The sequence below is a fragment of the Alligator sinensis genome, unplaced genomic scaffold, assembly GCF_000455745.1.
Source record: "Alligator sinensis unplaced genomic scaffold, ASM45574v1 scaffold600_1, whole genome shotgun sequence".
NCBI lineage: Eukaryota > Metazoa > Chordata > Crocodylia > Alligatoridae > Alligator > Alligator sinensis.
In genome coordinates, this window is record NW_005841859.1 from 5063551 (window position 1) to 5075779 (window position 12229).

The 12229-nt window shown below is 39.1% G+C and overlaps 1 protein-coding gene across 1 annotated transcript in view; it reads right to left on the reverse strand.

The window, feature by feature from the left end:
• Nucleotides 1-2544: 2544 nt before the first annotated feature.
• MAPK11 (mitogen-activated protein kinase 11) overlaps nt 2545-12229 on the reverse strand; it is a 30013-nt gene continuing 20328 nt past the window's right edge. Inside the window, exon 11 of the mRNA XM_025215477.1 lies at nt 2545-4064. Coding sequence (XP_025071262.1) covers nt 3991-4064 — 74 coding nt within the window. The 3' untranslated portion in view covers nt 2545-3990. The remainder of the gene's footprint in view (nt 4065-12229) is intronic.

The following is a 12229-nucleotide window of genomic DNA, read 5'->3' on the forward strand; positions in this document are numbered from 1 at the left end:
TTAAATTTTTTTTCTGTGTATGGGCTAACTCAGCTAAACCTCACTTTCACTTTATTTCTGCACTCCTTGACCACTGAATGACCACTTCCTTTACCCATTCCTTGTAGAGCCTCTGCTTAGTTTTAACAGCCTGTTTAAAGTGGTTGGTCATGAAAGTAGGCCTGTAGCCCTCTCCTACCAATTTCTTCCTCTTATAATCTCTCTCCTCTTACTTGGGATACAATCTCCCAATAGTGTTTGCACCTTTGCCTTCAAGTAATGAATTCCTTTTCTGAATCCAATTCCTATAGCTCCCAAATCTGGATTTGGCATTACTTTTAAAATTGACAAAAATTAGAAATGATAAAAAGCCTTCTCAGTTTTGCACAAAACACTGGTATGTCATAGCTATAGACAAGATCCAACAGCTGAAATTTGAAGGTAGACAAAATTAGACTAGAAATAAACTGCAAGGTTTTAAGAGAGAGAGAAAATGGCAACTAGGGCAATTTACAAAGGATTATGATGGATTCTCCATCTCTAGAAATGTTAAAAATTTATGCTTAAAATATGTTTTCACATTCACCCACAGTTACTGAACTTGAAGCACGAATTAATTCAGGAAGGTGAGGAAATTCTTATTGCCTTTATTATGTAGGTCAAACTAGATGATCACAACGGTCTCTTTAAAACTTAAAAATTGTAAATCCATTATATTCTTGGCAAAAGAACACTTGTATACAGTGTATAGTGAAGTATAACAAGGTTCTTCGGGTGAATCTGGTATCTTTTATTAGACCAACTTAAACAGTTGGAAAACAATTTTTAAGCAAGCTTTCGGGTTCAAAAACCCTTTGTCAGGCTGAGGAAGTTTCAGCAGTTGGTGTGTGCTCTTCCTGGATGGAATGAAAGATTCCATGTCCTTAGACTAACACGGCTACAACCTACACCCCTGTAGTGAAGTATAATAAATAGTTCTTTGCAATAACTTGACTAAAGTTATTGCAAACATCTTCAGAATTTAAAGAAGTAATCATAACAGGCCACCACTACTTCAAACACTGTGAACATCATTTGAGCCAAACAAGCAACATCTGATGAAAAAAGAAAAATAAAGATGTTTTTAGCAAAACTTCCAAAAAACGTAACTATAATGTTAAGTAAGGAGTGGCTGTATTTTGATTATTGGGTTTTTAGTGAAGTCACAGACATTCCAAGAAATCTCTTCCAGATCTTTCAAGTCTGAGTAATGAAAGCTGACTTTCATTTTTCTAGTCATTATTGTGAGATGATAATTTGTGTCTTTCGATGATCCATCAAAATAGTTGAGCTTGTGTTATCTTTTATTATATGCCAGTGTGTCATTTAGTTTAACTGTAACTGTGAACACATTTGTACTGAATATTTTTAGCAATGAACCTATCTGGTGGAAGAATGATAACTTTTTCAAGCACAAAGCAGAATTGCATAACTCTTCCCTTAGATTGGCTATTTCTAGGAATATGAAGATAATCCAGAATTGTCCTAATGAATGCGAGCAATTTTGGAAGGCAGATTAAACCATGCGTTTCTGGGTTTATATGATCTCTAATTAGTAGAGATCAGGATCCTGATCCTGGGGTCACAGTATCTGCCTGCTACTTCCTCCTTCTGGAGCATCTGGTGCTGGCCATAGTCAGAGACAAGATACTGCTCTAGAGGCACCTTGGCACTTATCTATTGCCAATTTCTATGCTCCTATGTTGGATTCCTTCCATCTACATGCAAAATCTTCCTATTTTTGGATACTACTATTTCTTGCTCATCTGAGTTACAGTAGAGGTACGGCAGGTGAGGGAACCAACGGTATCAACAGTGAAGTGTTGCAAGAAAATCAGGAAAATAAAAAATATAAAGTAAATGAGATATTTGGAGATAATCACGATTTTGTAACTTAAATCAGGCCATAAATGCAGTAACACAAAATCATAAGCAATCATTCAGTGGCCACTATGGCCTGATCCACATACTTCCATTGACTTAAATGGACTTTGGATCAAGCACTAAGAAATTATTTTTAGATAAATAAATTGTGAGGATAAATGAGTTCTTTTGGTCATGTTCTACTGAATTTCAGGCCATGGATATGCATTACATCCGCTGCACTAAATATGCTCATAGCACTACAAGAAAGCAAACATACTGAGGTACACAGATGGCAGCTTCCAGCTGATTATTAACAGCCCAGGGCACAGCATCCCCCTATTGCCCCTGGTTCCCCTTCATAGCAACTTTGCAGCTCTCCAGTCAGGAAACTTGAAGGTTTCTATATATATATTTCTGTAGTACTTCGAAGTGTCTCAGTTACCTTAATACAATGCACTAAGCTTATCTAGAAAACAAGTTTTCATAAATAAGATTATATTGTCATGTAATAAATCTTTATTTACCTTCCTAGAAAAATTACCCCAAAGATATAGTTTTCATAGATTTTTACTTGGGTTATATCAGTGATAGATGATAGTACACTGTCATGAAGAAAGACATTGGCTTTTGTTTCTTGAGTAGTCAATTATTTTAAAAAAAAATCAACACAGCTAAAATACAGCGAAAATAAACAAATGTGTTAGAACTCATCTGTTCAAATATTAGTTGTGCGATGCAACCTAACAACAAAATATCAAGGCAAAAGGAAGTAATAAATTAATATAAAATGACATCTCAAAATAAGAGACAGTGAAACAACAGACAAACCATATAAAAATGAATAGCATCCACTGATACAGTCAATTGTGAATTAAAAATGACACCGCTGTTGACCACAAGAAGCTGTATACCAAAGGTTGTTAATAATTTTTTTTTATTAGTATCATACTTCCAAGTGGGTAAATTAAATTATAATGTTAATTCTTTAAGCTATAGTAGCATCTGATATATCGTACTATTTATTATCTTAAATTTAAATTGTTCAGCTGTTCAGAGCTCTCAGTACTCTTAGAATATTGTTCAAAGTTGAGATTACAATATTTTGATTTTTACAAATGTCCAAACTATTTGTATATGTCCAATTTTAAACCTTATTATTGTTTTGTTTTGTTAATCTCAAATGCTATGTCAGTCTCTCAAGGCTAAGAGAAGGAAAAGAAAACAATAAGGGAATACTGAGTCCAAAGCTGTGACCTGAATACAGTATCTTTATAACAGCACATGTGAGGTTTCTGGAAGACTGTAGGAGTTCCCTGCAGTGTGAATTCTTGTAATTTGTGCAAATTTACCAAGACACCTGTGATGAAATGACCTATAGTAGCACCACAAATTAAAAGTCTCACACACTTAGACTCAGCAGATTAAAAGACTATCGGAAAAATAATGAGAACAGATTCTTCAATGGCAACAAAAGACAGATTTATTCGTTGACTTCCAACTGGTGTTAGACCATTCAAGAGACATCCAATATGTTTGTAAGACCACCACAGATACGACTACAGTTGCATATTATGTCTATCTCTCTACTATGCCCTCTTTTCATAAAGGCACTAGCTATAAATAAAACGAAGTAAAACAAAAGAAAACAAACCAGATAAAATAAGGTTAATGCCAGGAAAAAATGGGTTGCTTGTATGGGCTTCTACCTTGATGTTTGCATACATTCACGCTTTAACTGTACAATTTCAAATAATAAAGTTACCTTCATTTCTGGCATTACAACTGAAAAAGTAAAACATGCAGAAAACACAGTTAAACATAACTCAGTGCATCATTTTATCAGAATGAAGCATTTCTTTATCACCTTTTATGAGGGATTACATTCATAGTACAAGGCAAAAACACAAACCAAACCAAAAAAAACCAACAAAAAACCCCCAAGAAACAAAAGACCTCAAAATAGACACCTGGCTTCAGTTTCATTCACCTGCTTTTCCATATCTTCTCCAAAATCTTTGGATAGTAAAATCTACTCTTGTGAACATATGTTAAATTGTAATATATTTAACAGTCTTCAGAGTGCAGCAAGGCAAAACATAGCTGTATTTACTGTTCTATTTCCAGACTATCCATTTTTAAATCAGGTGGTTTAAAGCTAATCACTTCTTCATATGTAAGCTCTGAAAAATGAAAGAAAAATAGTTGTGAACTATTTGAATGTTAAATACAAACCTTTAAAAAGTGTTTGCCTGTGGAACTTTGACATAGCAGCAGACAAGAATGATACAAAAGATTTCTGAAACAGCTGGCTAATATGAAATAGTAAATTTAGAAATAAAAGCTAAGTAGGACTTGATCCAAAACCCAGTAGATTCAGTGGGACTCTTTCCATGAACTTCAATGGGCTATGGATTAGACTGTAAGAGTTCACCATTCTGAGGAGTGTCTGTCCAGCAACTGAGTCTGAAACAGTGTAATCCTGAAGTGGAAACAGAGTATGTTGTCACAGGCCTGCCAGGCTGACTTAGTGAGAGGTAAAATGAGTGTGAGGATGGGGAATGCCTTAACAAGTGTGCTGCAGAAAAAAAATTATTAATGTAAGCGTGCCTTGGGCTGGAAAAGGTTGGGAAAACACTGCACTATGCCTTACTTATGAGTCACCATTTTTACTCTCCATGATATCAATCTCTTTTCACCAAGGAGCAAGTTATGCCTTGACTGCATAACAGAGAATCATATCTATGGATTTTCCCCCCATTAAATGCCTGTCTTCTCAGAGAACTAAATGGCAAATTTCACACCTATACAGGATCAGGCCTTTAGTAACTAGCTAGTGTTTAAAACAGATTACACCTGCTCATATGTACTGGTTTATTAAAATAATCCATATTCAGAGGCAGTAAATCAATGTCTATGTTTGGCATTTCTTTAGAGAAAGTCTTTAAAGACTAGATAAAATCACAGTGGCTTTGTACTGATCTGGTTATGCAAAGTAGCTGAATGCCACTTTAACTGAGCAGCAGAAGGTTTTGCCAGGTTAAGAAAGAGCTGGGTGGCATTTCTCTGCAGAACCCCAGGCGCCTGAAGAAGAGGGGATTCGCTGGGATGCATTTATACCACAGCAATTGATCCTTCTGTAAGGAGTTCCTGTGACCAAGGCAGATGTTCATAGATAGCATTACAGGTGTTGCAGCACTTTTGAAGTGCTGCAAAAATGTAGCAGTACCAGGCAGGGACAGACATGCAAAGCCCCCTGGCTGGAGAATTACAAAGTTGCCTCAAAAGCATTCAGTGATGTGTACTCAGCCAGGGCGTGATAAAGGGTTGCTCTCAGCTTTACCTTTACCCCCACAGCACAGCCCCATCCTGGGTGGGCTGCAGCTCTGCTCTGCCCTGGGGACTGGGATAGGAGCAGCAGCAGCTCTTCTCACCACCCTCCTGCGGCAGTGGTTTCCCTCAGCAGGCTCTCTGACACCACGTTGACCTCCCTGATCCTTGCTGCCCTCGCTATGGCATGAGCAGTGGTCTCTATTGCAGTAAGCGGAGCTGCAACCTCCAATCCTGGCTGGACTGCGGTTCTGCTCCTTGGTGGGCTCTCATTGATCCAGCTATTTTCTCTTCCTCTCTCAAGGAGTGGGGGCATGAGCAGAGCATTGTGAGATGGTGGGGCAGCAAGAGACCTCCTTGTAGCACTACATATGAATATACAGACATTATGTATAGTTCTCAAGAATATGGCACTACAGAGAAGGTCCTGTTTCAACCAGCACTTGTCCCATTTTTGTAGTGCTATACGTGGGATGCACACCTGTAAACCTTTTTATAGCACTACAAGGACATATATTGTCCTACAAATATAACATCCATCCACACCCTGAAAGCCACTGGCAGTTAGGTGTAAGCTAGACTAGCCTGTGAGTCACTTAGTTCAGAACAGAACAGGGTTAGAACTTTAATTTTCTTCTCAAGTTTGGTTCCTGAAACTGTACTATAAGTGAATATTGTAGGTTGTATATTATAGATTTTCTGCAGTAATGAAGCTCCTTATTCTATTCTTTTTCCCTCTACTCTACTGAGAGCACAGATGCACTGAAATGTAGCTGCAGTATTCCAGATGACATGCTCTGGACTGCATGTAGTGGTATTTTCTACATGATTAAACTGCCAGCCAGGAAACTCCATGTGAGGGTTGGATTGCAAACCTCAGCAATGTGTATTAGAGAATAAGAGAGTTCATCAGTGCACAGCGTGAAAAAAGCCAAGCATCTATCATCCCTGTTAAATTTGGGTGCTCAGTCCCTTTCATGATCAAACAGTGATTTTTAAGCTTGAAGAACAGAAAAAAGGGAGAAACATACTATTGATTTCTTCTGAAATTAGCCCAATATTCCATTACCCACTTGGACAAGATTCTTTATATAAATGGGTCTTTCAAGGTCCCCCTATTTCAACGTGGCACTTAATGTGCCTTAAAAGCCCTTATATATAGTGTTAATTGTTGTAATAAAACTGATAGAAAATTCTGCTCCCACGAAATATGCAAGTTCATATTATTCTCAATAAGACCTAATATTTCCTTTGCCATGAAGTGCTTCCACACTGGAGATGTAAATGAGCCTGAAGTCTTTATGAATTAATGAGGGACCTTAGGGTGAGATTCACAACAGAATAATTGCTAATGAAATTTACATATTTTATTCAATAACTATTACATGCAAAATACATGGGCAGAGCCCATTGCTCCCTCCTTCTCAGGAGAGTTCTCTTCAAACTGAACTACAGGATCAAGCTTCTGCTTGTTGAATGTTCCTCTTACTCCAAGACTCTTGCACTCTTGGCTTCCAATGAGCCAGCACCACCAGGAAGGGTTAAGAGTGCTTTTAGCCTAGCTCAGCCCACAGCCAGGTGGTTAGGATACTTTCCAGGAAGGTCAAAGCAGAGGGTCTAGGACCTCTGCTCCTAGAATTTAGGAACTCTGGCTGTGGAGGTTCTAGAAGTCAGGTCTCCCTGCAGTTCTTGGGCAAGTGATTTATCCATCAGACTCCTGTGCTAAGATAGGCAACCCTCCCTCCAGGTTTAAAAAGAAAAGAGGGAGACAACTGGTCACCTACATACAATGGGATGTGATTAATGAATATGACAATCTGGGGGGAGTGGCCATTTAAGTTTGTGAAGGCCTAACTATACCATGATACCAGGAAATCTCAACACAAGCATCCCCTTCCTACTGGGCCTGACAGGATGCTCCAAAACCCAGAAGAATATCAATTAACCTGCTCCAGGTTCATCCCCAGCTGTTAGTCTCTGACATGCTGGAGGCTGAGGGTAAAGAGAAGCCTCAAAGGCATGACCTCAAGCATCCTTACCAGCAAACTTCTGGGTTTGGATCATACGTGGGGTGCAGATTGGTGGGGTATATTCAGGCCCTTTTGCATCAGGATTCACTGGCTCCACAGTACAGCAAAGTCTGAATGAGGCAGGACCCCCTTCTCTTTCTTTTTCTTCTTTGGTCACATCAGCTCTCTGAAACAATCTGACCTAAAATCCAGATTGGATTTATTCCTCCCCATATGCCTTAACAATTTAGTCCAGCAGTTGGCAACTTTTATAGGCTGCAGGCCAGAATGACCCAGCTCAGGTCAAAGGCAGGCAGTTGGGCAGATGCTATGAGCCAGCTGCTGCCACTACTGTGACTACTTCTCCCTGCAGCAGGATACGGAAGGGGGAGCTCCTGAGGCTGTCACTTCTCTCTGTGGCAGCATGGGGGAAAGCAATCACAGCTGAGGCCCCCCCTCCACCAAATGCCACTGAAGCTCCACAACTGTAGGTCGGTCAAACAGCTCCACAGGCAGGAACTGGTCTGTGGGCTGTGGTTGTTGACCTCTGATTTAATCTGCCCTTATACAGACAATAGGGTTAACATTGGAATTAATGCAATAGATTCCAGCAGGGGTGGGTCCAAGCAAGAATGTGGTGGTGCCGTCACCCTTCTTCATTGCCAGTTCACTGCCAAGAGCTCCAGTCTCAGCTGCCAGGTGCAGGTGCAGTGAGCTCACTGCATGTGCACAGACATCTGTTACTGCACCCCCCGTTCTTGCCATAATGGATCTGCTACTTGATTCCAGCAAACTTAAGTTTACTTGGATCCAAATTGCTTGTTGCAATCTGAGTACTATAAACATGAAAGCTGAGTTCTTAAAGTTAGTCACTAGATCCATTTTCAGAGACCCAAACAGAATGACACGATTTTCAGGCTTGCTAAGCTGACTAGAGGATCAATGGAAGCCACAGGTGGTCAACACTCCTGATACTCAGGCCACTTATGTCATTGCCTACATGTAGATTTAGTTTAAAACATTCGGCTTGCAAAATTTTGACTGAAATAGTCTTAGAATTGGGGTTATCCTCTTAGGACTCTTTTATTGTCACCTGTTTTACATATCCTCTTCTATTAACTACATGGATATATTAAGACTCTTCTACTGTAAGATGGCTTTCAATGTAAAAAGAAAATTATGCACTTTCCATGAATTATCTTTAAGTTTCCTATTGAGAAGTGACTATTTTGCTTCCTTTTATTCTCTGTACATGGTGGTTTCCTTTCTTCTTTGCTGACTGTGTATTTTTCTGTTGCTTTCCCTGACAAATATTCCTCAGACATTGTTATACTATGTAACAATGGAGGAGAATCATTTTCTTTTCCATCAACTAGATAACAGGCTCTGCAGATACTGTATGAAGTAGTGAGTTATTAAGAAGGATGCATGTTTTAAGAATGGAAACTCCTAAAAAAAAAATTATTACAGACTCCTCAGAAGAATTAGAATTTTTTTTTCCTTCCAGTTTGACTTGGAAATTTTGGCAAAGCTTTGGCATCTTGGGAAAAAGTAGACTGAATTGGGCTGAAAAGTGGTATTTGGTGAGCAGTGTTTGGAGGGATCAGAGAGGAGTGTGTGCTCTTTGGGAATCTGACTCTTCCCAGGGTATTTTTCTGTATATCCTGTTAAAATTCAGATGCTGAAAATATTGATTAGGAAACCTCAATACCTTCCACATGTATCCAAGCAGGTTTGAGATACCCTGTCCCTGCTATAGTCTAGAGGGGAAGTTAAGCATTGTATCACCCAGAAACAAGATATCATACTAGAATAAGCAGTGTTGTTTTGAAAAAGACTTATTTCATAAGTAAAATGTTCTCTTAGAAACTGACTTTCTTCTACCAACTTTAACAATACTTCATACACAACTTTTGATTCTAAATACATATATGCAATACAACATATTCAAAATACAGTAATCTGCTCAGTCTGATGGTGACTCTTCCTTAGTTTTACAGAACAATGTCAAAATGACAAGCAGCTTTTCACATGGTGCAGGTCTCGTGCCTCAAAAGCCATGATGAATATTTTTTTAAACAGCATGTGTATGGTGATGTTGCTACTGAACCATCATTTAGTCCTTCCTTTAGGAAGTATGAAAGGGAACGTAGCTGTGGCATCACGTTTTTTGCCTGCCAATGCTATGTCGCTATAGTACGTTGCTACAGTGATGTAGTCTCTTGTGTAGATGCACCCACAGAGAAGTGTAAGCATCAGGCAATACAAGTTTTACCTTCTAGTATTTTTTCCTTTACCATGTGGGTAGAGATAATATGGTTGCTGTCTGTGTAAGCAACATCCCACGCTTTTTTGTCAATATGATGCAGTTTGTACATACACTTCACCAGTTCTGCTGGCAAGTAACTTCCATTTCTTAGCCAAGATTTTACTACTAATGCTTGGGATTTGGCCCAAACTGATGCCCACTCAGAAGTTATTACATTCACAAAATGTCTGTGGACCAAATATTTTTGGTATAAATGCATGGAATATATTCAGTAGCTAAAAAGTTATATTTGAACATCACAATCATCAGCAGAGCAGTCCAAAAGGACTTAGTTCTTCTAGTCAGGAAACCAAGTTAACTGTTTTAATATTACACATCAAACACTTCCGTACATAAGGAAAAGTGTTAAGAAATCAGACTAACTCCTCTTTTAATACAGCAGTAATACTTGTGTGAATGTCTTGAAACTTCAGAAGAAACAGGAAATCTACAGGACATTTATATTTTACCCAGGAAATCCAGTGACCACAGATAAAAAAGCTATGCAAAAGCCTCACAGTAAGCCAGCATCTGGTGACAGACAACAATGAGCTGTGAAAAAACTTGAGGACCTGTACATTCCATAATTTGTGAGGGAGTCTCAAGCAAATGTCTGCAAGTAATCAGGCAAAAATGGCTCCGTTCCTTCTTTTGGGATACTTTTTCCATAAATGGAACAAAGGATATTTGTCAGAATTTTTTGTCAGATGTTGACACTCTTCTAGCTAAGCTGGGGACAGGGGGGAGAAGAGTACTTCAAATGAGTCATTCTCTAGTCATAAAAAGGAAGTAAGGACTTCTCTCGTGAAACAATACCAAAACCTTGATTTTCCCCTTCAAAGATTTCAATTAGGTCCACCTCCATAAAGAAAGCTTTCCCCAGAACTTGTTAAAGAATTGCTACCCATATAAACCTTTAAAAGAAATATTATATAAGACTGCCTGTGCACTTAATTATTCAGTACATGGAATGGGAACACACGCTTGCTTGAATGCAGCATCTAAAATATTAATTGTGATTTTCCCCTGAGAAACGGTTTGAGCATCAAGAAAGTCCTGCTTCTATTCACACTATTAAAAATCAAATAACTGAAGTCAACAGACCCTACCATCAGACTCAACATTTCTTCTATTTTCAGAGAATGAGATATTTCTTGAAGGGCAGAGAAGAGAATGAGGAAGCTTTGTGCTTATACAGACAAAAATTATTCCAGTGCAGAGGGCTGGCAGTGAGACATACATACTATATAAATCCTGTTCAAGTCTTATTTTGAAGATCTTAAATGGTCCACAGGCCTTGTACTGGCCCTTTGCACACAGGGGAGCCTCCTAAGAAATGTTCTGATGTAACAGAATCTGAAGCTGCTGCAATAAACGTTCTTGGGTTTTTTTTTAAAGAGAAGTCATCCCATTTCCCAGTTTTAGTTCAGAAAGAGTTAAACCAAGACCATCTCTATAATAATCCAAAGGAGGCTTGCATCATAAAGAGGAATTAACTTTCCGAAAGGGAAATTGTTTAATCTTCCTGTCAAAGGCTCAGCCAACTGAAGAAGCAGCAAATAGACAACTTATATTCTTGTAGGTACAATGCCAAATGCAGCACAGACTCATAGCATACAAGATACATACATGGTAGCCAGGGCCGGATTAACCCTTTAGTGGGCCATAGGCAAACAAACTTGTGGGCCCCTACTTAATACTACATACTGATATTACTTTTTTCACTCAATAATTATAATATCTAAAATGAACACAACTGGGCCCCTTCTTCACTTAGGGCCTTAGGCACGTGCCTAGTTTGCCTATGCCTTAATCTGGCCCTGAAGGTAGCATGTGCTGCCAGATTCTGCTGCAGAGAAATGTTATGGATGTGGCTGACTATAATCAGTTCTCCTCATCTGTCCAAAGACAGATTGTAGAAGACCCTTCCCAGGCCACTTCACTTGGGCTGCTTCTCTTCAACTAGACACTTTGGCCCACTTCCTGTACTGCTTTCAGATTAATTTGCACTACTGCACTGGATTTACTCAGTTTAGAGGGATCCTTGCACGCTAGGGGTGTAGTGGGAAGGAAAAAAAGGCATGAGGGGCTCACTTACATTCCTGTGTAAGTGAGTTCCAGGGGTTAGAACAAACTGTGGCAATGAGGGGTATCAGCATAATTTGGAATAGCTCCAACCTATTCTTCTGTAGCTCAGGAACCAATTCAGCCTCAGAACTCAGTGGTGAAGGGCAAACATAGTTTACTGGTGTATTCACACCAACTCCTGCCTGAAACACACTGAGCACTCCCTAGCTGCTACTCAGGGTCAGGCCTGATATTCCTCCCAATGAGCAGTTCCCTCACTGTCAGATACAAAGGCCCCTTTTCAGAAGAGCTTTCATTACACAGAATAGTAAGCCAGAATTTAGGAACCCAAGCTGGAAGTAGACAGATTGGCTGCAGGCAAAAATATATCGTCAACTAGTTTTGCTGTATTCAGACTATATGTCATGTGGGAACTCTCATCTGGTTAGAGATGGAGCCTCTGCTTTTTTAAGAGCATTTTGATCATGGAAACAATACAAAAGGCTATAAATTAACTGGAGTTGGACAAATAATTCTCCCTGAAAAAGAGAACTATTCACTGGTTGCAATTTGGCAGAATGTCTCTCGTACTAGCCTCTCTGACTCCTCAACAAAGAGAAAAAGGTTGGAGATG